The sequence below is a fragment of the Rhinolophus ferrumequinum genome, assembly GCF_004115265.2.
Source record: "Rhinolophus ferrumequinum isolate MPI-CBG mRhiFer1 chromosome 13 unlocalized genomic scaffold, mRhiFer1_v1.p Super_scaffold_3, whole genome shotgun sequence".
In the NCBI taxonomy this organism is placed as follows: Eukaryota; Metazoa; Chordata; class Mammalia; order Chiroptera; family Rhinolophidae; genus Rhinolophus; species Rhinolophus ferrumequinum.
In genome coordinates this window covers 195,060-222,976 of record NW_022680356.1, presented here as the reverse complement: position 1 = coordinate 222,976, position 27,917 = coordinate 195,060, and the positions used below count along the sequence as shown (strand labels likewise).

The following is a 27,917-nucleotide window of genomic DNA, read 5'->3' as shown; positions in this document are numbered from 1 at the left end:
GCGCAGACCACCTGACCGTTCCGCGAGGTGCCCTCACGATTCCAGTGGGGTAGAGGGCAGTCAGCCAGCTTGTTTCTAGAAGCCGAGACGCGGCTGGGGTCTGCCCAGGGTGGGCATCAGCAATGATCGGGAAGTGGTCGCGGGGAAAATAGCGGCGCATTGAAGACTGCTCTCCACCAGCCTCTACTGGTGGAAGGAACGAGAGCCAGAGGGCAACGCTGAGTGGGGCGGGAGCGTACCGTCTCGGTACAGTTGTACACCGGCCCCTTCACACCACGGTTTCGCTTCCAAGTCGGCCCTATGTAAAGGACGGGCAGATTTCCGGCGGAAGTAGAAGAGCTACATTTCCCAGGAGGCCGTGGGCACCGTGCTTCCTTCCGGTGCTTCGGAGAGTGGCTGGAGGCAGGCGTGCAGGTGCCGCATGGATCCTGGCAGCCGGTGGCGGGGCCTGCCCCGCGAGCCCAGCCTCAAGCACTTGACGGACCCCTCTTACGGGGTCCCGCCGGAGCAGCAGAAGCCGGCGCTGCAGGAACTGACGCAGGCGCACGTCGAGTCCTTCAACTACGCGGTGCGCGAGGGGCTCGGCCACGCGGTGCAGGTGAGTGCGGCGCCTCAGGAGCCCTCCCAGCTCCGCGCTCGCTGGCGCCGCTCGGGCAGGCGGAGCAAAGGGGCCCTGCGAGGCCGGAGGCGGACGTGGTGGGAGGAGAAAGGGAAGGGGAGACCCAGGAGGCGGGCTACAGGGCCCAGAGAGTTGGCTGAGAGGTCACAGTATAATCCCAAATGGTGGTGCTCCGTGATTATGCCAGGCTCAGCGCGGGGCTTGGGCTCCAGTCGACCAGGGGAAGATGCATTCGTGATTCGTGGATTTATATGGGATTGGGAACCGTAGCATTTTGCAGAGCAGTTTCTGGGTGCTGAGAGAGTGGGGAGGTGGTCCGCCTGGGCTGTGCTTCTCAACCACAGTTGGTTGTCCATGGTTAACATGCTAAGAGAGCTCAGTGGTGCCCTTTCCTCAGTGGAACAGCAAAGCTTCCCCCAGGGAGTGGTACAGAAAAGCAGCAGCTGGGTAAGGGGAAGAACCACGATGGTGACCACCGTCCTCTTTGTATGACTCTGGCCTCAGTATGAGGCCACAGTTGGATGAACTGTACAAATATCAGCATAAAGAATCGCATTAGTGTCTGGTCCTGGATCAGGAGGTGCTTCCATATCCTTGGCAGCAGTCCCATTAGTCTTGCTGTGCTTATAGAGGATGCAAAGTAAGAAGAGAGTAGGCAGGCTCTTTGGTCAGAGAACAGCTTTGTTCTGTGTACATACGTTCCTAGGACCTTCTAGGAATCTGACACGTGGCAGACACTCAAATATTGGAGTTAATGCCTTCTAGTTTTAGGTACGTAGTGAGGGTGTGAGTAGACTGGAAGTAGTTTTCACTGTCATCTAGATGTGTCACATTAGCATTATAGTTTTGTAGAAAATGCATGGGATTTAGAAGGGTCTTAGTGAAAGAGGGCCTTGGCCATGCAAGCAGTTAATAGCGTGAATTGCATTTCAGGCTGTACCTCCATTTGAATTTGCTTTCAAAGAGGAGCGTGTGTCTCTCACTGTCGTGGATGCTGTCATCAGTCCTCCCACAGTCCCCAAGGGAAGCATCTGCAAAGAGCTCAACGTTTATCCAGCAGAATGCCGAGGCCGGAGGAGTACCTACCGGGGAAAGTTGACAGTGAGTGCAAGTGACAGTGTGTGACTCGCATGCTGTACATGTCTGAGAATAAGGCTGGTGCCCAATAAAGTGTAACCAGAATTCTGCTTTCTTGGTACCATCATCCAAGAAATCCCAGCTTTTAAGTCTAAAAGCATAAAATCATTTAATCTGTGGTCTCCTCCCTCTTTTAAAATGCTCATTTGTTCTTGCAGATCCCAATATTTTCTTTTTTCTCAAGTCATTGTTTTCATTTAGGCCGATATCAGCTGGGCAGTGAATGGAGTCTCAAGAGGAGTCATCAAGCAGTTTCTTGGCTATGTTCCCATCATGGTGAAGTCCAAGCTGTGCAATTTGTACGGCCTTCCGCCCAAAGCCCTCATTGAACACCATGAGGAACCAGAGGTGAGCGCATTCCGGGCACTGGGCAGCCAGGTGGCGATGGCGGGGGTCTGAGTGTGGACCCAGTTTTTCTTTCTCTGCTTCATTTCTGCAAAGGCAAAATGGGGCATTAATGTCTTGTCTGATATTGTGTATGGTTCATGATGAGTCTCAAATGAGACAGTGTGAAAAAGTGGCTATGCAGTAGAGGGTATTACGGGGAGAATTGATAGTTTCCCCAGTTTTCTGAATGGTACCCATTTGGAGACATACTTATTTTTTAAGCCATCTTAATCCACAAAACTATTGTCTAAAATGTCTGCTTCGCCAACAGTAAGATTCTTTGAGCATATTAAATGCTTGAGATGCCTTCCCTTTGGCATTTCTTTTAGCTGTGTGAGATGGCTTTGCAGTAACCAAGACATGCAGAGTGCCTTCATGGAGAGCTGTGTTATCAGTGGGAAGAGGGCTGTACTGTCACATCTGGGTTTGACACTCAGCTGCTCCACTTACCAGTCGTGTGGCTTTGGACAGTTCAGTCTCCTGAGCCTGTTTCCTCTGCTGAAAACGGGCACAGTAGCTACCCCACTCGTTGTTGTGAGAATGACATATTATGACAACACAGTGTACTAGCATGGCATGCCTGCTTCATGGTAGGCAATCAGTATAGGAGCTGTTTATTACAGAAATGTGATATTGATTGGAGCGATTAAAAATGTTTTCCTATAGTCTGAATTTCTGGTTTCCAGAGCTTTCATACAGTCAGCAGTTTTTTACCTTGTTTGGGACCATACTCATCTGGAAACGAAATGGTTACCGTTTTTTATTTGTTTTAATGTCATTTGAAAACTGAAGTCATTTTAGGGGACAGAAAGGCAAGTTAAGTCAGGACTGTCTGGTAGAGAAAGTACTTTGATTTCCTTCCATACTTTCCTCCCAGGCCCCTGCACCTTTTTTGTGTGCTTGAGAAGATTTAGTTCACACACTGACAGTTTCCCAGGGACCCATGGCTCTGTCACCTGTATGCCCCTCTCAGCACATTACACCGCATCTGTGGGAGTGACTTTGATGTTTGCAGTTAGTTGGTGTCCCATTTAAGTTAGTGACATATCTTTGTTTAACATGATAAGTCGTCTCTTTGGCAGGAAATGGGAGGCTATTTTATAGTCAATGGCATCGAAAAGGTCGTCAGAATGTTGATCATGCCTCGGAGAAATTTCCCCATTGCTACGGTGAGACCCAAATGGAGATCCAGGGGACCTGGCTATACCCAGTACGGTAAGCTGCAGTGATTCTTGGAACATTCTTATAGAAAAGTCTTAAGCCATTATTTTTTTAAAGGAGATGCGTCTAAAATCATTGACGTTTTTCTCTCATATATATACATTTTTGTTTTTCTATCAAGCTTGTCTGTGTTGAGATTTCATGGTAGGAAACCCACCTTTTGTACTGCTCCATTCCTTTTAAACTGAAAGAACACATGTATTTATGTTACTGTGTCAGAAACTGGAGGCTGGCCTGACTCGGCTAGAGGGGCGTGTGGCCCCAGAACCTGGTCCAGGTTCCATGGCTCGCCCCTCCCCTCGGCTCTCTGGTTGATAGCCACCTGGCCTTTGTTCAAGGGCGATTTTGCACCCCAGGGGACACTTGGCAAGGTTTGGAGGCATTTTTGGTTGCCAGTCTTGGCTAAACAGCAATTTGGCTCTAATTATTTCTAAGGGTAAAAATAATTCAGGAAAAAACAATGATTGAAGCAGCTTTGGGTTCCTGAGCTCCTGGCTTTGTTCCCACAGGAGTGTCAATGCACTGTGTGAGGGAAGAACATTCCGCCGTCAACATGAACCTTCACTACTTGGAAAATGGCACGGTGATGTTGAACTTCATTTACCGGAAAGAGCTGTTTTTTCTTCCTTTGGGATTTGCACTGAAGGTGGGACTTGCTGAATGTATTTCTTTAGTGATGCAGTGGTTTCTTGTGCAGAATGGACAGGTTCTCCTTTGCAGAGTTCATGCTGTGTCAGTTACCTACTGCATAACACATTACCTTGGTGTTTGGTGGTGTAAAACACATCGGTGAGCGTTTCTGTGTCCCAGTTCCTGTGGACAGGAATTTGCGCAGTTCTGGCTGGGGCCTCCAGAGGTCACAAGAGTTGTCGGGGCTGCAGTCATGTAGAAGGCCCGACTGGGCTGCAGGGCCCCCTTCCACGGTGAGAGCGGCTAGTGAGAGCGGGCTGTGGGCAAGAGGCATCAGGTCCCCCCGCTGGGCCTTTCTGTCTTCTCCAGAGTTAGCTGGCCCAACGAGGGGAAGCCCTGGTTCAGGGAGGACATTACAGGCTGAGACTTCCAGGAGGCGAGGCCCACGGTCGTGCTGGTGGTGTCTGCCTTACGAGCGATGCCCTTATTCTGGAGTGTTGGATTTTTTTAATTTTATTGGGGAACATTGGGGAACAGTGTGTTTCTCCAGAGCCCATAAACTCCAAGTCGTTGTCCTTCGATCTAGTTGTGGAGGGCGCAGCTCACTGGCCCATGTGGGAATCGAACCGGCAACCCTGTTGTTCAGAGCTTGTGCTCTGACCAACTGAGCCATCCGGCCGCCCCTAGAACGTTGGATTTAATGATAATGGAGTGCTAATGTTTCTTGGGTATTAAAAAAATAAGAGAGAATTGTTAATGAATTGGATGATTGTCATTATTTGCAATTAAAAGAAAACTTTTCTTGTATTCCAGGCACTTGTTGGCTTTTCCGATTATCAGATTTTTCAGGAGCTCATCAAAGGAAAAGAGGACGACTCTTTCTTTAGGAACTCCGTTTCTCAGATGCTAAGGATTGTGGTGGACGAGGGTTGTGCCACCCAAAAACAGGTTCTTCACTATCTGGGTGAACGCTTCCGAGTGAAACTCAGTCTTCCTGAGTGGTGTCCAAATGAGCAAGCTGCGGAGTTCCTGTTTAAGTGCGTGTGCTTCAGCCTCAGGTTTCCTGGGGTGGGGGTCACTGGTGCTTGGTGTTGATGTAGTGGGGCCTCCTGAGCCATCAGAATCAGGATGGACCTGGAGGTAGAATCCGTCTGGCAAAGCAGGGGCTGCTTCATTTCGGTGGCCATCCTCACCGCCCTCTCGTTTGAGGGTGTATTTTATTTTTTGTACTGTCTAGCTTTTATTTTGAAATAACTTCAAACCTCCAGAATTGCTGCAAAAGTAGTACATTGGACACTTAACGTTCACAAGGTGTAAGCATTTTTACTACATTTGCTTTACTTTTCTGCACTTAGGTAGATGTTTGTCCTTCTGACCATTTGAAAGTTGCAGGCACGTGTCCACTTCGTCCCCCGAGGGAAGGGCTGTCTCGTCACCATGGGGACTGTTGAGGGGGCCCTGCTCTAGACCAGCACCAGCCATGGGCTGTGCTGAGCACTTGCGTGGGTGGTGCAGCTGAGAGGCTGAAATCTTGATGGCATTCCACTTTTAAAATTACACGTGACCCTCAGATAACACAGGTTCAAACTGTGCGGGTCCACTTACATGTGGATTTCTTTTTCAACAAACGTACTCTGTACCCCAGGTTTCACAACCAGCTGTGGATTGAAAACAGCATTTTCGGTCCTCAGTCGGGAGATCTGTGGGTGCAGAGGGCTGACCTGATGCATTGTTCTACGACATTTGTAGAAGAGACTTGGTCACCTGCGGGTTTTGGTATCCATGGGGGTCCTGGAAACAGTCCCCTCCAAAGTTGAATTTTTGGGGAGTCAAAAGTTACAGGTTTCAACTGTGCAGGGGTCGGTGCCCCAACCCCTGTGTTGTTCAAGGGTCAGCTGTAACAGAAATTTAAGCAGCTCATGTGGCTTGTCGCTACCATGTTGGCCAGCACAGCTCCGGACCTGGGGAACATATTCTGTTTTGCTGTTGATACTGCCTGTAAAGTAAAAAGTGATGTTTTGAAAACGAGCAAGGACTTTGAAGTAAACATGAATTGGTTAGTGGGGTGTCCAGTAGTGGCAACTGAATCGTCTTCAGCTTCTTTCTATTTTGACAGCCAGTGCGTCTGTATCCACCTGAAATCCAATACTGAAAAGTTTTACGTGCTCTGTCTCATGACCCGGAAGCTCTTCGCTTTGGCCAAAGGAGAGTGCATAGAGGACAACCCTGACAGTTTGGTGAACCAGGAAGTGCTCACACCCGGGCAGCTCTTCCTCATGTTTCTGAAGGTGGGTGCCCTGCCCTCACCGGCCGTTGACCTGTGCAGCGGGGTGACGGCCCCCACTGGCCATCTTCTGCCGTTTCTCTGGGCAGTTTACTGCAGCTCTTTGCTCTACTTTAGTTTGTTTGTTTACCTAACACTAAGGGACCTACTCTTGCTCATAACAGTGGTGGTTAAGTCTAAGTGGCCTCTACACATGCCTTGCACACGGTTGTGCTCTGCAGAGTAGAGCCCGTGTGTCCACATCCACCCCCTTGCTGCCCTGTCCTTGTACCCCAGTGTCAGTTCTCACAGTGCTTTCGTGGTCCTTCGCAGACATGCAAAGGGTGGTGACTCATTGGTCCCCTGGTGTCCGTGCTCCCGGTTGAGGTCTGGGAGGCGACGCTCTGCCTTCTCGTTCCAGTTCTCATACTGTGATGAGGGTCCGTTTGGTTCTGTGTTGCTCACATCTGTGCTCTGTGTTGGTGACTTTGCTGCTTACGGCCTGCGGGCTCTGTGCTGGAGTGCTGGTGAGGCTCCTCAGTGCACGGAGGCCGAGAACTCTCAACGTCGGCTGACGCTGCTCGGGCACCAGGACAGCTGCTGGCTGTGCGTGCAGTGGTGCTGAGTCCGCAGGGGTCTTTCCACAGAAACACACAGAACAAGCTTGTGTGTCAGTTGATGAGAATGCTGTGACCTCAGACTTGCGGGAACTAACCCTGTGTGTAGCCTCGGAGCTAATTCAGTGTTAACCTCAGCGCTCGGAGCTCACTGTCAGTGACCAAGCTGGCGGTGTGAGTGAAGGTGTATATGAGTGTGACTGTCGGGGGAGGTGACAGCAACACTCCGGTACTACTGTCAGTGACCAGAGCCGCGCGTGGGGTGTGTGTGTAGGGGGTGTGTGTGAGAGAGAGAGAGAGAGACAGCAACGCTGCAGTACTGTCAGTGACCAGAGATGTGGGTATGTGTGAGACTGTGTGTGACAGCAACGTGGGGGAGGGGGTTGTGTGAGAGAGTGTGTGTGTGAGAGAATGACAACACTCCAGTCCTCACTGTCAGTTACTGGAGCCGTGGGAGTGTCTGTAAGTGTGCATGTGACGGTGTGAGTGTGCAGAATGTGGACAGTGTGCGTGACACAAGAACGATTCATAAGTAAGTTGATTTGGTGGCATTTTATATTATGATGATCCCTTAAAATGATTTAATCTTACAAATCTCCTGATTCCTCGTCGAGTCAGTTATTCTTAAATTCTTACTGAACTGTAAAAACTTGTGTCTGTCTGCTCTGTCCATAAAATTAGATTGAAAATTTTCAGCAGCCTAGAATTTCCTTGATAAAAATTGAAATGAGGCGGAAGTTTTCTGTTATTGGTAATTTCAAGTAAACATAACTTAAATTTTTTTCTTATTTCAGGAAAAAATGGAGGCGTGGTTAGTATCTATTAAGATAGCTTTAGACAAGAAGGCTCAGAAGACCAATGTGTCCATAAATACTGAAAACTTGATGAAGATTTTTAATCTGGGAACAGACCTTACAAAACCATTTGAGTATCTTCTTGCTACTGGGAACCTGCGGTCTAAAACAGGTGAAACCGAACAGTGGGCTTCATGTCAGTGCGGGGCTTTTGACTAGGTGCCTGTGTAGCTTAAGTCTAATTCTGATGATCAAGTACATTTCTTATGCCTCTTAAAAAATTAAAGACGGCTCAGATCTCTCAGGGAGGGTCACCTGGACAGGTGGTTGGGAGGGTTCTTGCCCTTCGTCCCTAAGCCTCTGTATCAGAATGGGCTGGAGCACTTTTAAGAGTGGCAGTGAGGGCCCAGAAGCCTGCGTTTTTTAACATGATAAATAATGTGCAGATTGTTTTAGGACTGACAGCTGCCTGTGTGTTCGCCAGCCCCTCTGATGAACCCCTCTGAGCACTTGCTGCTGTGTGATCATCTATGGTGTCCCTACTGTGGAGGTGCTCGTAGAAAAGCTAGGCGACCAGCTAGGCTGAGACGGGTTGTGAAATCTGGAGGCTTTTTAAGTGCAGTCTGTTTTTGAATGACTTTTGTTTTATCAAGGTCTTGGCTTCCTGCAAGACTCTGGACTTTGTGTTGTGGCAGACAAGCTGAACTTCGTCCGCTACCTCTCCCATTTCCGCTGCGTGCACAGAGGGGCCGACTTCGCCAAGATGAGGACCACCACAGTGCGCAGGCTGCTGCCGGAGTCCTGGGGCTTCCTGTGCCCTGTGCACACCCCTGACGGGGAGCCCTGCGGCCTGATGAACCATCTAACGGCCGTATGTGAGGTGGTCACGCAGTTTGTGTACACGGCGTCCATCCCAGCTTTGCTCTGCAACCTCGGTGCGTGGTGCGTGGGGTGTGTGTGTTTGCACGGCAGATGCTGTGAGAATTCCCACAGGGACTGGGTCACTTCTGTGCAGGAGTTGGGCCACTCCTGGGCTTCTCCACAGAAGGTCAGGTGCATGCTTCCCAAATGAGTGGAACAGAAATTCATGTTGTTTCATTCGTTAAAAAACAAAAGGAGGTTGAAGCATTTAAATTACAGCAGCATTTAATGCCAGAAGTGATGTTGGCGTCACTGGACTGTACCTGCTGGTCCGACCGCTGCGTCACTGAGCAGGAAGCAGTTAAAAAGGAGGTTGTCCATTCTGTACCCTGAAGTCCGCAGAGCCAGGGGGCCTGGCAGCTGCTCTCTGCCTTTACTGGCGGACTAGACTGTCTTGCTTGCTGGCCTTCAGGTGTGGTACTGGGTTTGGGTTCACAGTCACTCATCATGTTGCCCTTTCCAGTCTTCCGGTCCTCGGGGTCTCAGTTGTGATCTGGAGATAGGCGTGGTCTGTGGAGGGGTCTCCACGCTGAAACCTGCTCCCAGGACTCAGGTGGTAGGTATTCTCGAGCCAGAGGCCATTGGGTCAAGAGTCACGAAGGCCCTGCCTAAGAGTAATTCTGCCAAGGAGAGCCAGGCCTTTGAGAAGGAGCCCCAGGGAAGGGGATTCCCAACTACTCGAGATTCATGGGCTACGATCACTGTAATTGTAGGTTCTCTCTCTACAGGGACAAGAATTGTCTTTGCCACCAGTGATTAAAATGTCCAAGTGTAGGAAATGCTAGAAAGGAGGGGGGAATACAGAGAGGTGGACAGTGTGTCTGGCTGCAGAAGGAGAGATGGGAAGGACGTGGCACTGCGGAAGGTCTGGGTTGATGGATGACATGGAGGAATGCTGACGCTGAGCGGCCATTCTGCTTCAGGAACAAGATCACTGGGTGTCTGCAGTGACGGTGCAGCCATCCGGACGGACTGTCCAATCTTGGAAAGGCATCCGGATGTGATAACCCGGTCTGTCATTCCCCAGGGGTCACGCCAGTCGATGGAGCTCCACACCAGCCGTACACCGAGTGCTTCCCTGTCCTGCTGGATGGCGTCATGGTGGGCTGGGTAGACAAGGAGCTTGCCCCCGGCGTCGCGGCTTCTCTCCGGCATTTCAAGGTGACCTTGAGTTTGTGGATCTTTGTGCTCCTTGGTCTTGGGTTTCAGTCCTCCTCTAGCTGCTCAGGTAGCCCCGGACCATCTAGGGTGGTCGGGCCTGGTGTTCAGACGCTGATTCTGAACGTACCTTACATTCCCTCTGGTGGCAGTCTTGCTTGTCCTGGGGTCAGTGACAGATATTTGACTTGTACAACTTTTTTGGGTAGTTTCAGTGAGGCCCTAGACTGTTAATCTAACAATTTTAACTTCTTTGTAAATACTGGTGGCACGTAAGGGCCCTTAAAACATGAACTTCATATTTCAAGTAATACAATAGCAAAGACATGCACGGTGTAAGCCATGCCCTGTAGTCTTGGAAATACACTTTCTGATTGTCCAGCAGACGCTCTTCCAAGCCTCCACTCAGCAATCTGGCCTCTAGAAGCCCGGCTCTGCGGTGGCAGGATGGACGGCAGTTCATGCGCTCTTCTGTTGCATTTCGTTTGGGTTTTTTCAGTTTTGAAAAAAACCTAAAAAACTTACTTTGATGTAATTACACTTAAAGAACGGATATTTGGACAACGTAGAGAACTGTACATGCCATTGCCAGACCCACCGTTCTCATTCATGTGCTCTATAGACAAACGTGCTTATATTTCCTTCTGTGCTATTTCAGGGTAGTGTGCAGACATGTCCCCTCTCCCTGAAGTTCCAGTGTGTTTTTCTAATGGGGACTTTTTCTCCCCAGTGACAGTACACTTACCAAAACCAGGGCAGGGTGGGTTGGCAGGGTCCACAGCTGGTTCTGAGATTGCCCCAGCTGTCTCAGTAATGGCCTTCCTGGTCTGGGCCCCAGTCTGGGATCCAGTGTTACCTGTACTTGTGTCTCTAGTCTGCTGGAATCTGGAACGGTTCCTTAGCCTTTCATGTCTTGGCTTCTTTTAGTTGCTATGTAGACTGTCCCTTAGTTTACATTTGTGTGTCGCTTCCTTGTGACATTTAGGATCTCGTTTCAGAGGCACATGATGTTGGCTTGTCACGTGATGGGTGGTGGTGCTATTGATCACGTCAACCCTGTGTTCTTTAGGTTAATCCACTGCAGTGTTACTGTTCTCTCTGATAAGTGATTCCTGGAGCCACACTGGGCAGCTGTGGGGAAGGCCTTTTTCTCCTCAGACCTGACCTTACCCACTGGCTGATGAGTTCTCTGCGGAATTATTACTGTTCCATCGATGGTCTTTGCTGAGTTCATTATGACTGTGATGGTTGCAGATGGTTGCTTTCTAATGCCCTCATTTCTTCTCTTTGTTAGTTGCCACTCTGTAAAGGAGAGCTTTCCTTTCGTTCATTTGTTAACTTCTTTGCATCAGCAGAGATTCATAGATGCTGGGTTTATTTCTTGAGTCTTCTGTTACTGTTTTTATTTTGATGCTTGCATTAGATTGGACCCTCTTCTGGTTCTGTGGGGTTTATTTGGAAACATACGTAACAGAATTTACCATTTTCACCATTTTCAAGTGTATGGTTTGGCAGCATTAAGCACACATTGCTGTGCATCCATGCTCCGAACTTTCCATCATCCCACACTGAAGCACTGTGCCCATGCAGTGGAAGCCCCCCCCGCCCCCAACTCCCAGTCACCTCCTTCTACTTTCTTTCCATGATTTTGACTTTACTAGGCCCTCGTCTAGGTGGAATCAATTATACTGTTTTTCCGTATGCATCTGGCTTATTTCACTTAGCAGAATGTTTTCAAAGTTCATCCATATTGGTACCACATATCAGAATGTCCTTCCTTTTCAGCTGAGTAAATAGTCCACCAACCACCTTGTGTTGATCTGTCATCCATCAATGACACTTGGGTTGTTGCCACCTTTAGGCTGTTGTGAATCACGCTGCTGTGCACATGGGTGTGCAGATTTCTGTTAGAGTCCGTGGTGGTGGTTCTTTGGGGTGTACACCTGGGGGTGTAATTGTAGTCATCTGGTAATTCTGTATTTAATTCTTTGACATCTTTGGGGGGAAATTGTAAGGTCTTTCCCTTAGACAAATTAGGTGTATTATATTAACTCGTTCCCTGATATGTTTGCTCTCTACTAACAGCGATGGATAGTGAGTCTGAAATACCTGGAACGAGTCCCACTTGGTCATGGTGTGTTCTTCTCTTCATTTAAGAAATACTGATACTTTCTTAAATATCAATAATTTATTAAGATTTTTATAATTTCCATTCGTGAGTCTCCATTTTATAACAAGAATGAGAAGTTTCCTTAGTTTTCAGAGCTCTGGGGCAGTTTGGAGGTCGGGCCATCTGGTTGCTGGGCCTCAAGCATTCCTATGAGATCATCCCTCGGGCTTTGAGGGAGGGGGGCGCTTTCCTGACACCTTTACTTCTAGTATGCAAGTTGGTCTTCTTTAAGCTTTCTACCTCTGTTGACATCTGTTGTGGTGGCCTCCATGTTATCCATTTCATCTTGTTTTCTTGGAGGTATGCAAAATAAGCCCATGCGTTTACAATTTTGTTTCAATGTTTTCCTCCCCCTTGTCGTTAGTATATTTGTCGGCCTTCCCTCTCCCTTTTTTTCTCTTGATTGGGTTAAGTATTGGTTTGTTGGGTTTTGTGTTGTGTTTTTTTTTATAGAACCAAGAATTTTGATTTATTAATTTGAACGTCTTTCTGTACTCTGCCTCATTAATTTCAGGTTTTATCTATATTACAATTTCTTTTTTTTTTTTTTTACTGGGGAATACTGAGAAACTGTGTTTTTCCAGGACCCATCAGCTCCAAGTCAAGTCGTTTTCAATCTAGTTGTGGAGGGCGCAGCTCACTGTTCCATGTGGAATTCGAGCCGGCGACATTGGTGTTATGAGCGCTGAGCTCTAACCAACTGAGCCAACCATCCACCCTGATATTACAATTTCTTTTCCTGTGCTTTTTTGAGAGGTTATTTTATTCCTTTTTTAACTTTTGATTTAAGATTTTTTTTTTTGATTTAAGAATTCATTTATATTCATTCTTCACTTTTATTGATAATGTGTTTGTGAATCTCCATAAGATCTGATATATAGATTTTGTTACTTGTTTTGTGTTTTAATTACCAGGTAGAAGGGTCTTTTCATTAAATACATTTTAAAATACAACCAGTAACCCAGTATATTAAGACATCAGAGAGCAGAATGTCATTTAGATGTGTCCATGTACCTTCCTGGTACCTTTTCCACAGTCTCAGTCACTCACAACTGGTTTGCCTGGCAGTGCGGCTGAGCCGCCAAAAAAGCAGGGCTTCTGCCCGCTCTGCATTTGGCGCGAGTGGCATTCTAGGGGGCAATGAGCCTGGCAGAGCACCCTCTTTGTTCCCTGCATAATTAATTTCCTAAGATGCTGCTTTTCATCTCCATCTCTCTGCCTGCCTCCTGGGTGGCGGGGGACAGAACCATCACTGCTCTGCTCTAAACTCGCTTGTTGTTGGAAACAGGTGTTGAGAGAAAAAAGAATTGCTCCCTGGATGGAGGTGGCCCTTGTCCCCATGACAGGAAAACCGAGTTTGTACCCAGGACTGTTCCTTTTCACCACTCCCTGCAGGCTGGTGCGGCCTGTGCAGAACGTGGAGTTGGGCAGAGAGGAGCTGATTGGGACCATGGAGCAGGTACGCTGCTGGGTCATATGTGACATCCGCACATTTCTCGCTGTTGCTTTTGTAAGGTGGGAATATCGTGTAAGAGCGACCGCATCCAAAAGAAAGCCAAAGCTCCCTTCAGTCACTGAGACTGGGGTCCTGGCACTAGCACAGGAGCCGGAGGGTTCCCTGCCCGCCCCACCTGCCCACCCAGGCTCACTCATAGTCCCTGCAAAACGGGGGGTGGGGGGGGGCCTGTGCAACTGCTTAAAGCGCGCTCCTTCCCGTCCCCTTCACACATGGTCCAGGGGGCTTGTGGGATGGCGTATTAAGGCCTACGGTCCCTGCAAACCCCGCTCTGAACCCGGACAGCAGCCTTGACGCCCCCCATCCCCCACTATCCCCCAGATCTTCATGAACATCGCCGTCTTTGAGGATGAAGTCACGGCCGGAGTGACCACGCACCAGGAGCTCTTCCCACACAGCCTGCTGAGTGTGGTGGCCAACTTCATCCCCTTCTCGGATCACAATCAGAGTCCGCGGAACATGTACCAGTGCCAGATGGGTGAGGGGGCATGGGTGGCGGTCACCTACGGGACACAGATGCTTCTCACTGTTTGTCTCGAAAACCACTTCAAACTCAGAAAAGTTGCAAGACTGGTACAAAGAACTCCCGTAAACCCTTTGCCTGATTCTGATAATATTTTGCCCTATTTGTCACAACTGTTTGGCATTTGAAGGTAAATTACTGGCATGGTGCCCGTTACCCCTAAATACTTCAGTGTGTGTTTCCTAACAAGGATAGTCATTTGTCTAACGAAGGACAGTTATTAAAATCAAGAAACTTAACATTGATGCTGTAAATTATTTTATAGTCCTTATTCAACTTTTGATCGGTTGTACCAAAAACAAGGCTTGTGGCAATTTTGTGTGTGGAGCACCTAGTCTGAGATCACACACTGTGTTTAGTTGTTACATCTCTTTAGTCTCCTTTGAACAGACCTTTGGCCTCGCTTTGTTTCTCTGGACATTGACATTGTTGAAGAAAAGTAATTTATTTTGTACAAACCTCAGTGATTTGGTTTGGTTTGAGACCTGTGGTTCCACTTCTGATGACTACAAACACCCGTGTCCCGGTCACGCCAGTGCTGTCATTCCTTCCTGAATGTCCTGTTTTCACGGGGTGTGAGTCCCCTTCGGGGGGGGGGGGCACTTCCCTTAGCGTTTGTTACAGTTGCAGATTGCTGGCTACATATTCTCTGAGTTTTTGTGTCTCTCAAATACCTATTTCCTCTTCACTTGAAGCAACTGGATTTACAATTCTGATTGGACAGGTTTTTTTCTGGTACTTAAAGATGTTAGCTGTCCCTTCTGGGTCTCTCATTTCTAACTGCAAGTCCAGCGGTTATAGGGTGGCTCCCCTGTAGTAACATATTTTCTCTCTGTCCTTAAGATTTTCTCTTTATTCTTTTTTTTTTAATTAAAGTTTATTGGGGTGACAATTGTTAGTAAAGTTACATATATTTCAGGTGTACAATTCTGTATTACATCATCTATAAATCCCATTGTGTGTTCACCACCCAGAGTCAGTTCTCCTTCCATCACCATATATTTGATCCCCTTTACCCTCATCCACCACCCCCCTCCCACCTTACCCTCTGGTAACCACCAAACCATTGTCTATGCGTTTTGTTTCTCATTTGTTTGTCTAGTTCTTTTCTTGTTTTTAGTTTATATACCACACATCAGTGAAATCATATGGTTCTCTGCGTTTTCTGCCTGATTTATTTCGCTTAGCATTATAATCTCAAGATCCATCCATGTTGTCACAAATGGTCCTATTTCATCTTTTCTTACCGCTGAATAGTATGCCACTGTGTATATATACCACAACTTCTTTATCCATTCATCTATCAAAGGACTCTTTGGTTGTTTCCATGTCTTGGCCACCGTAAATAAAGCTGCAATGAACATTGGAGCACACCTGTCTTTATGGATAAATGTTTTGAGATTTTTTGGGTAGATACCCAGGAGAGGGATTGCTGGGTCACATGGTAATTCTATTTGTAATTTTTTGAGGAACCTCCACACTGCCTTCCATAGCGGCTGCACCAGTCTGCATTCCCACCGACAGTGTATGAGGGTTCCTTTTTCTCCACAGCCTCTCCAACACTTGTTACTTTGTCTTGTTAATGATAGCCGTTCTAACTGGGGTGAGGTGATATCTCATTGTGGTTTTTATTTGCTTTTCTCTGATGATGAGTGATGTTGAGCATTTTTTCATATGTCTATTTGCCATTTGTATGTCCTCTTTGGAGAAATGTCTCTTCAGGTTGTCTGCCCATTTTTCAATTGGGTTGTTTGTCTTTTTGTTGTTGAGTTTCATGAGTTCCTTGTATATTTTGGATATTAGCCCCATATCAGAGGCACTGTGTGCAAAAATTTTCTCCCATTCGGTTAGTTGCCTCTTTGTCGATGGTTTCTTTTGCTGTGCAGAAGCTTTTAAGTTTGATATAGTCCCATTCATTTGTTTTAGCTGTTACTTCCTTTGCCTTCAAATTCAAAAAACGCTCTTTGAACCCAAGGTCCATAAGTTTAGTACCTGTGTTTCCTTCTATGCAGTTTATTGTTTCAGGTCTTATGCTTTGATCCATTTTGAATTAATTTTAGTACATGGTGACAGATAGTCCAGTTTCATTCTTTTGCACATGGCTTTCCAATTCTGCCAGCACCATTTATTAAAGAGGCTCTCTTTTCTCCATTTTATGTTTTTGGCTTCTTTGTCAAAAATTATCTGTCCATACATATGTGGTTTTATTTCTGAGTTCTCAGTTCTATTCCATTGGTCTACATGTCTGTTTCTCTGCCAATACCATGCTGTTTTGATTATTGTAGCCCTGTAGTAGAAGCTAAAGTCAGGGAGTGTGATACCTCCAGCATTGTTCTTTTTTCTTAAGATGGCTTTGGCTATTCGGGGTCTTTTGTGGTTCCAAACAAATCTGATGATTTTTTTGTTCTATTTCTTTAAAAAATACCATTGAGATTTTGACGGGGATTGCATTAAATCTGTATATTGCTTTGAGTAATATGGCCATTTTAACTATGTTGATTCTTCCAATCCATGAGCATGGAATATCTTTCCATTTCTTTGTGTCGTCTTCAGTTTCTTTTAAAAATGTCTTGTAGTTTTCAGCATATAGGTCTTTCACATCCTTGGTTAAGTTTATTCCTAGGTATTTTATTCTTTTTGCTGCAATTGCAAAAGGAATTGTTTCTTTTATTTGTTTTTCTGAGATTTCATTGTTAGTATATAGGAATGCAATGGACTTTTGTACGTTGATTTTGTAGCCGGCAATTTTACTGTATTCGTTTATTGTTTCTAATAGCTTTTTGGTGCAGTCTTTAGGGTTTTCTATATACAGCAGCATGTCATCTGCAAAGAGTGACAATTTAACTTCTTCATTCCCAATTTGGATGAGTTTTATTTCTTTTTCTTGCCTGATTGCTCTGGCGAGGACTTGCAACACTATGATGAAAATCAGAGGTGACAGGGGACAGCCCTGTCGTGTTCCTGAACATAGGGCAAAGGGCTTCAGTTTTTCACCGTTAATTATGAGATTAGTAGAGGGTTTGTCATATATGGCCTTTATTATGTTAAGGTATTTTCCTTCTATACCGATTTTATTAAGTGTTTTAATCATAAATGGATGTTGTGTCTTGTCAAATGCTTTTTCTGCATCAATTGATATAATGATATGATTTTTGTCCTTTATTTTGTTTATGTGGTGTATCACATTGATGGATTTGCGTATGTTGAACCATCCTTGTGCCCCTGGGATGAACCCCACTCGGTCGTGATGAATAATCTTTTTAATGCATTGTTGCATTCAATTTGCTAGAAATTTGTTTAGGATTTTTGCATCTGTATTCATCAGAGATATTGGTCTGTAGTTCTCTTTTTTTGTGTTGTCCTTACCAGGTTTTGGTACCGGGTAATGTTGGCCTCATAAAATGAGTTAGGGAGTACTGTCTCTTCTTCAATTTTTTTGGAAGAGTTTGAGCAGGATTGGTATTAGATCCTCTTTGAAGGTTTGGTAGAATTCACTAGTGAAGCTATCTGGTCCCGGATTTTTCCTTTTGGGAAGGTTTTGGATGACTGATTCAATTTCGTTACTGGTGATCGGTCTGTTTAGATTTTCCAGTTCTTCATGGTTCAGCCTAGGAAGGCTATATGTTTCTAAGAACTTGTCTGTTTCTTCTAGGTTATTGAATTTGGTGGCATGTAGTCCTTCACAGTATTCTTGGATGATCCTTTGTATTTCTGTGGCATCCGTGATAACTTCCCCTTTTTCATTTCTCATTTTGTTAGTGTCTTCTCTCTTTTTTATCTTAGTGAGCCTAGCCAAGGGTTTGTCAATTTTGTTAATCTTTTCAAAGAACCAGCTCTTTGTCACATTAGTTTTTTCTGTTGTCTTTTTGTTCACTTATTTCATTTAGTTCTGCTCTGATTTTTATTATTTCCTTTCTTCTGCTGACCTTGGGTTTCATTTGTTCTTTGTCTAGTTCTTTAAGGTGTAACATGAGGTTTTTTATTTCGGATTTTTCTTGTTTCTTGAGATAGGCCTGTAATGATATAAATCTCCCTCTTAAAACTGCTTTCGCTGCATCCCAAAAATTTTGGTAGGATGTATTTTCATTCTCATTTGTTTCTATGTATCTTTTGATCTCTCCTCTAATTTCTTCTTTGACCCAGTCTTTCTTTAAAAGTGTGTTGTTTAATCTCCATGTGTTTGTGGTTTTTCCTGCTTTCTTTTTGCAGTTGATACCCAATTTCAAAGCCTTGTGATCAAAGAATATGCTTGGTATGAGTTCCGTGGTTTTAAATTTGCTGAGGTTAGTTTTCTGTCCCAGTATATGGTCTATCCTTGAGAATGTTCCATGCACACTAGAAAAAAACATATAGTCTGATGTTTTAGAATGAAGTGCTCTATAAATGTCAATTATGTCCATTTCATCTAATGTGTCATTTAGGGCCACTATTTAATTATTTATTTTCTGTTTGGATGATCTGTCCATAGCTGTCAATGACGTATTTAGGACCCCTAGTATAATTATGTTTTGGTCAATTTCTCCCTTTAGTTCTGTTAGTAGTTGCTTGGTATATTTCGGGGCTCCCTGATTGGGGGCATAAATATTAATGACTGTTACGTTTTCTTGTTGTATAGTCCCCTTTACCATTAGAAATGTTCATCTTTGTCTCTTGTTACCAGTTTCATCCTGAAGTCTGTTTCATCTCATACCAGTATAGCTACACCATGATTTTCTCTGGGTACCCTTTGCTTGCAGTGTCAATTTCCACCCTTTTACTTTGAGTCTATGTTTTCCCTTGTAGCTGAGATGTGTCTCTTGGAGACAGCATATGGTTGGGTTTAGTTTTTTGGTCCAGTCTGCTACTCTGTGCCTTTTGATTGGTGACTTCAGTTCATTTACATTTTGGGTTATTGATACGTGAGGATTTCCTATTATTCTGTCTTTAGTTTTCTGGTAAGACAGTGTCTCCATTGTTTCTTTGCCTTTTTGTTGTCTATTATTTCTGTGTGGTGGTATTCTATGATGTTTCCCTTTGTTTCTTCTTTTATTACAGTATATATTTCAGTTCTGGATTTTTTTTTTTGAGTGGTTACCCCTAAGTTTATGTAAAAGAAAGTTTGATATTTAGAGTATTGCATTTTCTTCAGCATGCTTACTTTCTCCATCCCCATATTCCAGTTCAGGCCTTTACTCTCCCTCTTTTTATGTTTTGGTTGCCACAAATTGTCCCTGTTGGTGGTGGTTGAATAGCCTCCTTTAGTATTTCTTGTAGTGCAGGTCGTGTATTAGAAAATTCAGCTTCTGTATGTCTGGAAAGGTCTTTATTCCTCCTTCATACCTAAAGGATATCTTTGCTGGGTATATTATTCTTGGCTAATAATTTCTCTTTCAATAGTTTGAATATTTGGTTCCACTCCCTCCTGGCTTGTAGAGTATCTGCTGAGAAATCTGATGATAATCTAATGGCCTTTCCTTTGTAGGTTACCGTCCTCTTTTCCCTGGCTGCCTTGAGGATTCTTTCTTTGTTATTGGTTTTTGACAGCTTCACAGGCCTTAGAGAAGGCCTGTTGGGGGTTGAGGTAATTAGGTGTTCTATTTGCTTTTTGGATTCGAGGATCCAGTTCTTTCCACAAGTTTGGGAAGTTCTCTTCGACTATTTGTTAGAATATGCTCTCTGTTCCCTTCTCTCTTTTTTCTCCTTCTGGTATGCCCATTATTATTATATTGCTCTTTCTGATGGAGTCAGAAAATTCTTATACAGTTTTTTCATTTCTTTTAAGTCTCAAGTCTCTTTCTTCTTCCAGCCGTGTCATTTCCAGGTTTCTATCTTCGATGTCACTGATTTTTTCCTCCATCTGGTCAACTCTACTACCTAAGCTGGCTATTTCATTCTTCATTTCTTCTATTGAGTTCTTAATCTCCAGAAATTCTTTTTGGTTCTTTTTAAAAATTTCAATCTCTTTAGTAAAATGTTCATGTTGTTCTTTGATTGTGTTTCTGAGTTCATTAAACTGCCTTTCTTTGTTTTCTTGCATCTCGTTGAGTTTTTTCAGAACTGCAATCTTGAATTCTCTGTCATTTAAGTCACATATTTCCGTATCTTTAAGTTCATTTTCTGGAGACTTTTCACTTTCTTTCTGAGCTGTCTTGTTGCCTTGGTTATTCATGGCAATTAATGATTTATTATTTCTCTTCCTAGACATCTACAGGCGTGGGTTCTGCAACAGGTTGATAGGAAAAGGTCTTTCTTTTGTTTTCCAGTACGTGTTGGTAGAATGTTTTATTTTCTCTCCGACTGCAGCCTTTTTTTGCTCTCACACTGTAGTGTTATGTTTTCTCTGCACTATTCCAGATTCTCACACAATGGGGGTATTCCCTGGAAAGTGGGCTTCTCCTCTGTTAACAATTCACCTGGGTCATAGGGCGCCACGTCCGTGTGGGGATGCGGAGAGCTTTTGAAGTTCCAGAGCTCTTCCTGCACCAGATTCAGAGCCCGTGTGCTTCAGCAGTTCTGTTTACTCCTGCAGGGATCCAGCCAGATAGGTGATAGGTGGAGACATGGGCGGGGTTAGTTGTGAGAATTGGCCCAGAGCAATGGTGGCGACCACCATCACAGCCGGTCCTACTGCCACAGCTCCCTCCCCTTTGCCAGAACTAGTTGGGCTGCAGATCTGTGTCTGCAGACCACAGTTCTCAGAACTGCAAATATTCTGTTCTTTTGATCTGACACTACTACTGTTCCGCTTCTAGCACTGGGCAGGTGGGGAAGGGGCGAGCTTTGGGAGGGTAGGGAGGGGACGGCTAGTCTCAGAGCCTAAGCTTCCGTTCTCTGCTCGGCAGTGAGGGCTTAAGTCACCTTTTTCAGCCTTCTTTCCTCAGCCTTTTCTCCAAGGTTTCTGCCATGAGCATTGGGTTCACCCGTGTTATATGCTGTCCCCTCAGCCCTGTGGGCCATAAATGGAGCCCTAGCAGTCCGAGTTCTTCCCTCTCCCACAGCTGTGGTAATTCCGGGGTGCAGCGAGCTCAGAGCACTGAGCTAGGTCTGCGTCCTGCGCCTGCGGTGCTCCGTCTCTGCACTTCTCCCTTTCCTCCTCCCCTGGTCGTGAAATTTGCCCACCTTTAGGTGAATTCAGTGGACCTCTTCATCTTGCCTGCCTGCTGTGCAGGGAGTCCTTTGTAGAGTTATAGTTATTCAATTTGTTGTAAATTGCACGTGAGATTTCCAGAGGCTCATCTCACGCTGCCATTTTGATGACGTCTCTGGGTTTTCTCTTTATTCTTGGTGCATAGCAGATTGACTCTGGTGTTCTTTGTATTTGTCTTGCTTGGGGTTTGCTGGCCACCCTAAATCTGTTTTAAAGAGGGGTTTTTAATAAAATTTGTTGTTTTCTGCCATTTTATTTCTAAAAATAATGTTTCCGTCCCACTCTTTCTCCCTCTCCTTAGATTTCAGTTATGCATCATGTACATTAAACCTTTGATGTCCTGTGCGCCACTCGGTTTCTGTTCTCTTTTTCCCATCTTACTGTTTCTCTTCAGATTGGATCATTTTTATTGATCTGTCACCACGTTTAGTCTTTCGTGTTCTGTTCAAATACTTCATTTTTCAGCCTAGAATTTCTTTTTTTTTTTTATAGTTTTTATTTTCTCTGAGATTCTTATCTTCATTGTGAACATAGTTTCCTTTACATTTTTGAGCAGAGTTATACAAGAGGTGCTTTAAAATCATTGTGTGCTACTTCCAACGTCTGGGTCATCAGGATGTCTCATCGACTGCTTTTTTTCTTGAGTGTGGGTGATAACCTTCTGTAACCTTGTACGTCTAGTAATCCTGGGTCATACCATAGACATTATGAATATATGTTTTAAAGGCTGTGGATTCTGTTGTATTCCTCTGAAGAGGATTGGTTTTTAGATTTAACTGGCAGATAACATAGCTGGACATGGCAGCTGAAGCATGGTCGGGACCACTGGGAAATGTCCCATGTGTGTATCATTCAGATGTCACCAAAGATCTGGGCTCAGTTCATGTACAGAATTTGAGACTCTCCCTTCTGAAACACCCCTTTTCAGTTGCTGTCATTCTCTGAACTCTGTGCCTTGGTTCTTCATAAGACTGATTTCCTGTCTTAAGTTGTAGCCACGGCACTGACTCGGCCATCAGACCAAAAACAATTAAAAACTGATTGAAAATTCATCTGTTAGTGTGAATGCCTCTCCAGGTTCTGTCCAGTGCCCTCAGGGATTGTGTGTGTGTGTGTGTGAGACAGTAATTAGATCAGTTACTATCACCTTTCATCCCTTCTCCCCCCCCCAACCCCCACCCAGTACTATCCTGTATCCTTTATATCCCGTTTCTCTTTTATCACATTTCTCATGTGTCCATAAACTGGTTTAGAAATGTTTGGGATGTGTTCCAAATGTACGCACAGTATCATGCTGATACCTGTGTCCATTTCCATCTCGGCACTGTTTTCTTGGTCTGGTTATGTTGATCTGGGCAGGTCCACTTCATTGTCACACCATAAGCATAACCAAGATGATTTGTCCATCCCGTGACAAATACTGAGTTGTTCCCAATTCTATCTGTCACCGCCATAATCGGGGAGAAACGAGATGCTCAGGAATTTTCCATTTGCAGGCAAGCAGACTATGGGCTTCCCGCTTCTCACCTACCGGGACCGGTCCGACAACAAGCTGTACCGCCTGCAGACCCCACAGAGCCCTTTAGTGAGGCCGTGCATGTATGACCACTATGACATGGACAATTACCCCATTGGGACCAACGCCATTGTTGCCGTTATTTCCTACACCGGCTACGACATGGAAGACGCCATGGTGAGTTTCATTGAGTGAGGTGCACTCACTGAAGGGCCATCCCTGTGTCCACCGCGCCCGGTGTTTGGCGTGAGTGCTGTTAGATGGTTAATTCCCAGCTGGAGTGGAGTGGCAGCCGGGAACAGTCACAAGCATCCAAATACGCACGCACATTCCATGTGTGGTTCCGCAGATGCTGTGAGAATGTGAGGTGCCCTTTGGTGTTGCCCTTTGTGTCGGTGCACGATTAGGGTTTAGGCCATTTGTAAGGGAGTTCACATAAGTGATGGGAAAATGGACAATTTTAATTGCATGCCAGTTGGACTACACTGAGCACGATTCTGACCAATTTTATTTTGAAATTGTCACTTGGCTACATTTCCTTAAATTGATGGTTTTGTGACCTCATAGATTGTGAATAAGGCCTCTTGGGAACGAGGCTTTGCCCATGGCAGCGTCTACAAGTCCGAGTTCATAGATCTGTCTGAAAAAGTCAAGCAAGGGGATGATAGTCTGGTGTTTGGGGTCAAGCCTGGCGACCCGCGGACTGCACAGAAGCTGGACACTGACGGGCTGCCCTTTGTCGGGGCTCGACTGCAGTACGGAGACCCGTATTACAGCTACCTGAACCTGCACACAGGGGAGAGCACGGTGGTGTTCCACAGGTGAGACAGCGCGCCGAGGGCTCTGAGCGGGGCACTGGTCGGTGACACTCTGTCATGACGGAATGGCCATTTTGTAAGTGAGACAAAGGCCTGTGTGTCAGGCCACCTGTGCTTTTCTTCTGGTTGGTGTCATGTTGATGAGAGACCTGGTTCATTTTAAAACTGTAGTTCAAACTTGATCTTCTCTCATGCGTGTTGTTAGCAATGTCTGCTAGCCAAGATGTCAGGTTTGTTGTGCCTCTTAGGAAAATAAAAGTGTTTACAGGTGCCTGTGTCACCTATAAGGTTGGTTTCAGCGGCAAGTCTTTAGAGTAGTTCCCTCATAGCTGTTCAGGGGATCAGAGCTCTGTGGGGACAGAACCAGCCCCATTCGTAGATGCTTCCAGTGGGCCTGCTGTTTGGGCTGGAGAACACTTTGCAAACGTCCTTGTGAAGCCCTGATTGTATCAGTCAAACGTACATGTCTGCAAGTTTGCACAAACAGCTTGACCTTCTGTAACGTTTCCTAGGAGTAAAGAAGACTGCATCGTGGATAACATCAAAGTGTGTGGTAATGACACCGGAAGTGGGAAGTTCAAGTGTGTGTGCATCACAATGAGGGTCCCCCGGAACCCCACCATCGGGGACAAGTTCGCCAGCCGCCATGGGCAGAAGGGCATCCTGAGCAGGCTGTGGCCGGCCGAGGACATGCCCTTCAGCGAGAGTGGCATGGTCCCTGACATTCTCTTCAACCCTCATGGCTTCCCATCACGCATGACCATCGGCATGCTGATCGAGAGCATGGCGGGCAAGTCAGCAGCGCTGCACGGCCTCTGCCATGACGCCACGCCCTTCACCTTCTCGGAGGACAGGTCAGCCCTACAGCACTTTGGGGACATGCTGCGGGCCGCGGGCTACGATTTCCACGGCACCGAGAGACTGTACAGCGGCGTCAGCGGGATGGAGCTGGACGCAGACATCTTCGTCGGTGTGGTGTACTACCAGCGCCTGCGTCACATGGTCTCGGACAAGTTCCAGGTCAGGACCACCGGTGCCCGGGACAGGCTCACTAACCAGCCTGTCGGGGGCAGGAATGTGCAGGGCGGGGTCCGCTTTGGGGAGATGGAGCGGGATGCGCTGCTGGCCCACGGGGCATCCTTCCTCCTCCATGACCGCCTCTTCAACTGCTCCGACCGCTCAGTGGCACACGTGTGCGTGACATGTGGCAGCTTGCTGTCTCCGCTGTTGGAGAAGCCACCGCCGTCGTGGTCGGCCATGCGCAACAGGAAGTACAGCTGCACTGTGTGCCATCGCAGTGACACCATCGACACTGTCTCTGTGCCTTACGTTTTCCGGTACTTTGTGGCAGAACTGGCAGCTATGAACATCAAAGTGAAACTGGATGTCATTTAACTCCACGTGGCCTTCTGGGTCAGGAGAGTTGCCAGAGTACAGAATGTGACTAGCTCAGTGGCAGTGTGACCAGTTACTCTGCACTGTTTTCAAGGTTTCTAGAGCCCACAACCAAGACCTGACAGCCAAGAACTCAAGGTTTCAATGTAGTTAGTCCTGAAGTTGATTTGCGCTGTATTTATCCGCAAACTCACGGGTGTCCCCTTAAAAAATGGTGCAGTGACAGAAGGGTATGCATGGAAGTTGGTATGCCGCTTTCAACAGGTGGTGGCCACCATTTACTATCCATGTAGAGTGGCGCGGTCCAGTACAAACGTCTCACAAGCCACGTGTGCAACTCTTGTTTTCTTATGTCCGCATTAAAGTAAAAGCAAGAGGCAGAAATGTTTTCCAACAGCCTTACTGAAGTGTAATTGTTAGGAAACACTGCAAGTACTTAACTGCACACAGTTCACGGTTGGGTGATAAATACCTCCGAGAGCCTCCTGTGCCCCTTTGGGTTGTGTTGGGGGAGGTATGTGTGTGGTGGGGGGACCCTGACCTTGCCATCTGCCTTTGGGGTGAACAGTGCAGCACTGTCACAGGTGCAATGCTGCAGGCCAGTCTGCAGACACTCGTCCTATATCAGCAGGTCCCTCTGTCCCTGGCACCCACCATTCCACTCTGTTTCTGTGAGTTTGACATTTGTACATGCTCTGTGACTGGCTCGTTTCAGTCAGCAGGATGTCCTCAGCCCACCAGTGGCTGCAGATGGCAGGATCTCCGTTTTAGGCTCAGGAATCCGCTGTGTGTATGTACTAGCACGTTTTTTATCCATTCACCTCTTAATGAACATTTCAGTTGTTTCCGTATCTTAGAAATAATGTTAATGTTCTGTTTTATTTAATGTGGCATAGCCAAAATGTCACATCAACGTGGACTGTTAAAAGTGTGTTGAGGTACTTTACATTCTTCATACAGTCTCAAAAACCCAGTGGGTGGCAGTGCCCTCTGTGTGCGTTCCATTGTCTTGGCCCAGTGATGGGTATTTGGGCTGTCCCGTTCTTGCCTGTTTTACAGCGCTGGCAATACTAGCGTTGTGTATGCTTGTGCAAGTGTAAAGTGCTTTTCGTTAAAACTTTCCTAAGGGGGAGGCTGGTTAGCTCAGTTGGTTAGAGAGCCATGCTCGTAGCACCAGGGTTGCCAGTTCGATCCCCACATGGGCCAGTGTGAGCTGCGCCCTCCACAACTAGATTGAAATAACTACTTGACTTGGAGCTTATGGGTACTGGAAAAACACACTTTAAAAAATAAAGTTCCCTAAGATTGTTCTTTTCTGAGTATGGCTTTAGGTGTCTTCCACTAATAAGGCATATCGGGCTAAACTGAGAGAAATTATCCATTCATGGTACATTCTGGCTTGGCTTCATCAAACTGTTGAAAAAAACGAGAGCCATCTTGACTCTCAGCTGACTCCCCCCACCCCGTCCCCATTATCATCGCAGCTGGTACTGCCCCAGTCTGCCTGCCTCCATCCCACCACTGACATCGTCTGTTCAAGTCCCTCCAGGTTTTTTTAGCAGCAGTAAAAATGGTAAAGTAAAAAATTTTAGCTTTGATTTAAATTACAGATTCACAACTAAGACTGATACTGGGTCAAGTCACAGAGCTGGTCCTGTTTCACCAGTTTCGCATGCACTGTGTGTGTGTGTGGTTCTGTTCACTGTTGTCACGTGCAGATTGATGCGACAAACAAGACAGAACAGCTCCATCCCACAGGCTGCCGTGTGCCCCCGTCTTTAACCTCTGGCAACCACGAGTCTGCCCTCCATTGCTATGGTTTCATTCTTTCAAGAACATTTTGCAAACACAATCAGTTTGTGACCTCTGAGGTTGGTTTTTCCCACTTGCTGTCATTCTCCGGGGTGCATCCCGGTCATTTCGTGTATCGGTCATTTGTTCCTTTTTGCTGCTTGTGTGTCCTCCAGGTGGGTATGACAGTGTTAACCAGCCTCCTGTAGGAGCACGTCCTGGTTGTTCGCCACTGGGGGTGGTCACAAATAAAGCCACTCTGAACATTCATGTAGTTTTTGTGTGAACGCACATTTCCATTTCTCTGGGACAAATGTCCAAGAAACTGCCAGACTTTTCCAAAGTAGCCGTGCCGTGCCGTGTCCCCAGCAGCAGCGGGTGAGTGAATGCTCGTCCACATCCTGGCCCGCACCCAGTGATGCTCCTGTTTCGTTTTCACCACTGATGAGTGTGCAGTGACGTCTCATAGTTTTAACCCACGCCCCTGAGGCCTGACAACATTGCACGTTTCCTGGGCTTGTCTGCACCTGCTCAGTGAAGTGTCTGCTCTTGTCCTTTGCTCATTTCTAAGTGGATTGTCTGTCTCCCTGTACAATTTTGAGACTGCATTTTATACTGTAGACACGAGGTCTTTGTATCTAGAATATAAACGCAAGCATTTTGCAAATCTTTTCTCCTGGTGCATACCTTATCTTTTCATCTTCCAGGTGTTTCGCAAAGCAGAATAATTGATGAAGCCCAGTTTTTGTTTGTTGGTGGATCGTGCTTCTCGTATCATGTCTAAGAACTCTTCACCAGCCCAAAGATTTTTTCATGCTGTTTCCTAAGGGTTTTGTAGTTTAATGCTTTTCACTTAAATCTATAACCCAGTTGTCTATTTTGAGTTTATTTTTGTAGAAGGTGTGAGGTTTAGGTCGAGATTCATCTTTTTGCTGATGTACAGCCAGTCACTCGGGTACCATTATTTGAAGACCGCCCTTCCCCCACGAAATTACTTTTGTACCTTTGTCAAAAGTAAGTTGGCCATTCTTGTGTAGAGCTGGTTTAGTTATTTAGTTATTTTTTATTTCATTTGATCACCTGTCTCAGCTCTACTTTCATCTACATTTTCATTTTTAGTTGTTTCCTTTAAAATTTCTAGTGTGAGAACTTTGCAACACTATACACTTCCCCTTCTCTTGGCCTTTGTGCCATTTTTGTCAATATTTTACATTATCGCTTTTGCTTTAAGCAGTAATTAATTTTTAAAGAGATTTGCAAAATACTTGTTTAATATTTAGCATCACATTTATGTCTTGTCTTCATTTTATGTAAC

At 45.9% G+C, this 27,917-nt stretch overlaps 1 protein-coding gene across 1 annotated transcript; it reads left to right on the top strand.

Annotated features, from left to right (window-relative positions):
* Positions 1–301: 301 nt before the first annotated feature.
* Positions 302–26,872, top strand: POLR1B (RNA polymerase I subunit B). The gene is made up of 15 exons (XM_033100971.1): positions 302–598; positions 1,553–1,720; positions 1,958–2,104; positions 3,226–3,358; positions 3,874–4,010; positions 4,808–5,031; positions 6,111–6,282; positions 7,669–7,840; positions 8,322–8,603; positions 9,617–9,750; positions 13,206–13,376; positions 13,755–13,911; positions 22,579–22,775; positions 23,166–23,419; positions 23,929–26,872. Exons 1-15 carry the CDS (start codon positions 422–424, stop codon positions 24,809–24,811), a joined length of 3,408 nt encoding a protein of 1,135 aa, XP_032956862.1. The 5' UTR covers positions 302–421; the 3' UTR covers positions 24,812–26,872.
* The last annotated feature ends 1,045 nt before the right edge of the window (positions 26,873–27,917 follow it).

What these genes read in the sequence shown, in the direction of transcription:
- POLR1B (XM_033100971.1), top strand. Translation starts at nt 422, where the DNA reads ATGGATCCTGGCAGCCGGTGGCGGGGCCTGCCCCGCGAGCCCAGCCTC. An exon ending in TGATTGGGACCATGGAGCAG is followed by an intron (nt 13,377 to 13,754) that starts GTACGCTGCTGG and finishes ACTATCCCCCAG; the next exon opens with ATCTTCATGAACATCGCCGT. An exon ending in AGCACGGTGGTGTTCCACAG is followed by an intron (nt 23,420 to 23,928) that starts GTGAGACAGCGC and finishes AACGTTTCCTAG; the next exon opens with GAGTAAAGAAGACTGCATCG.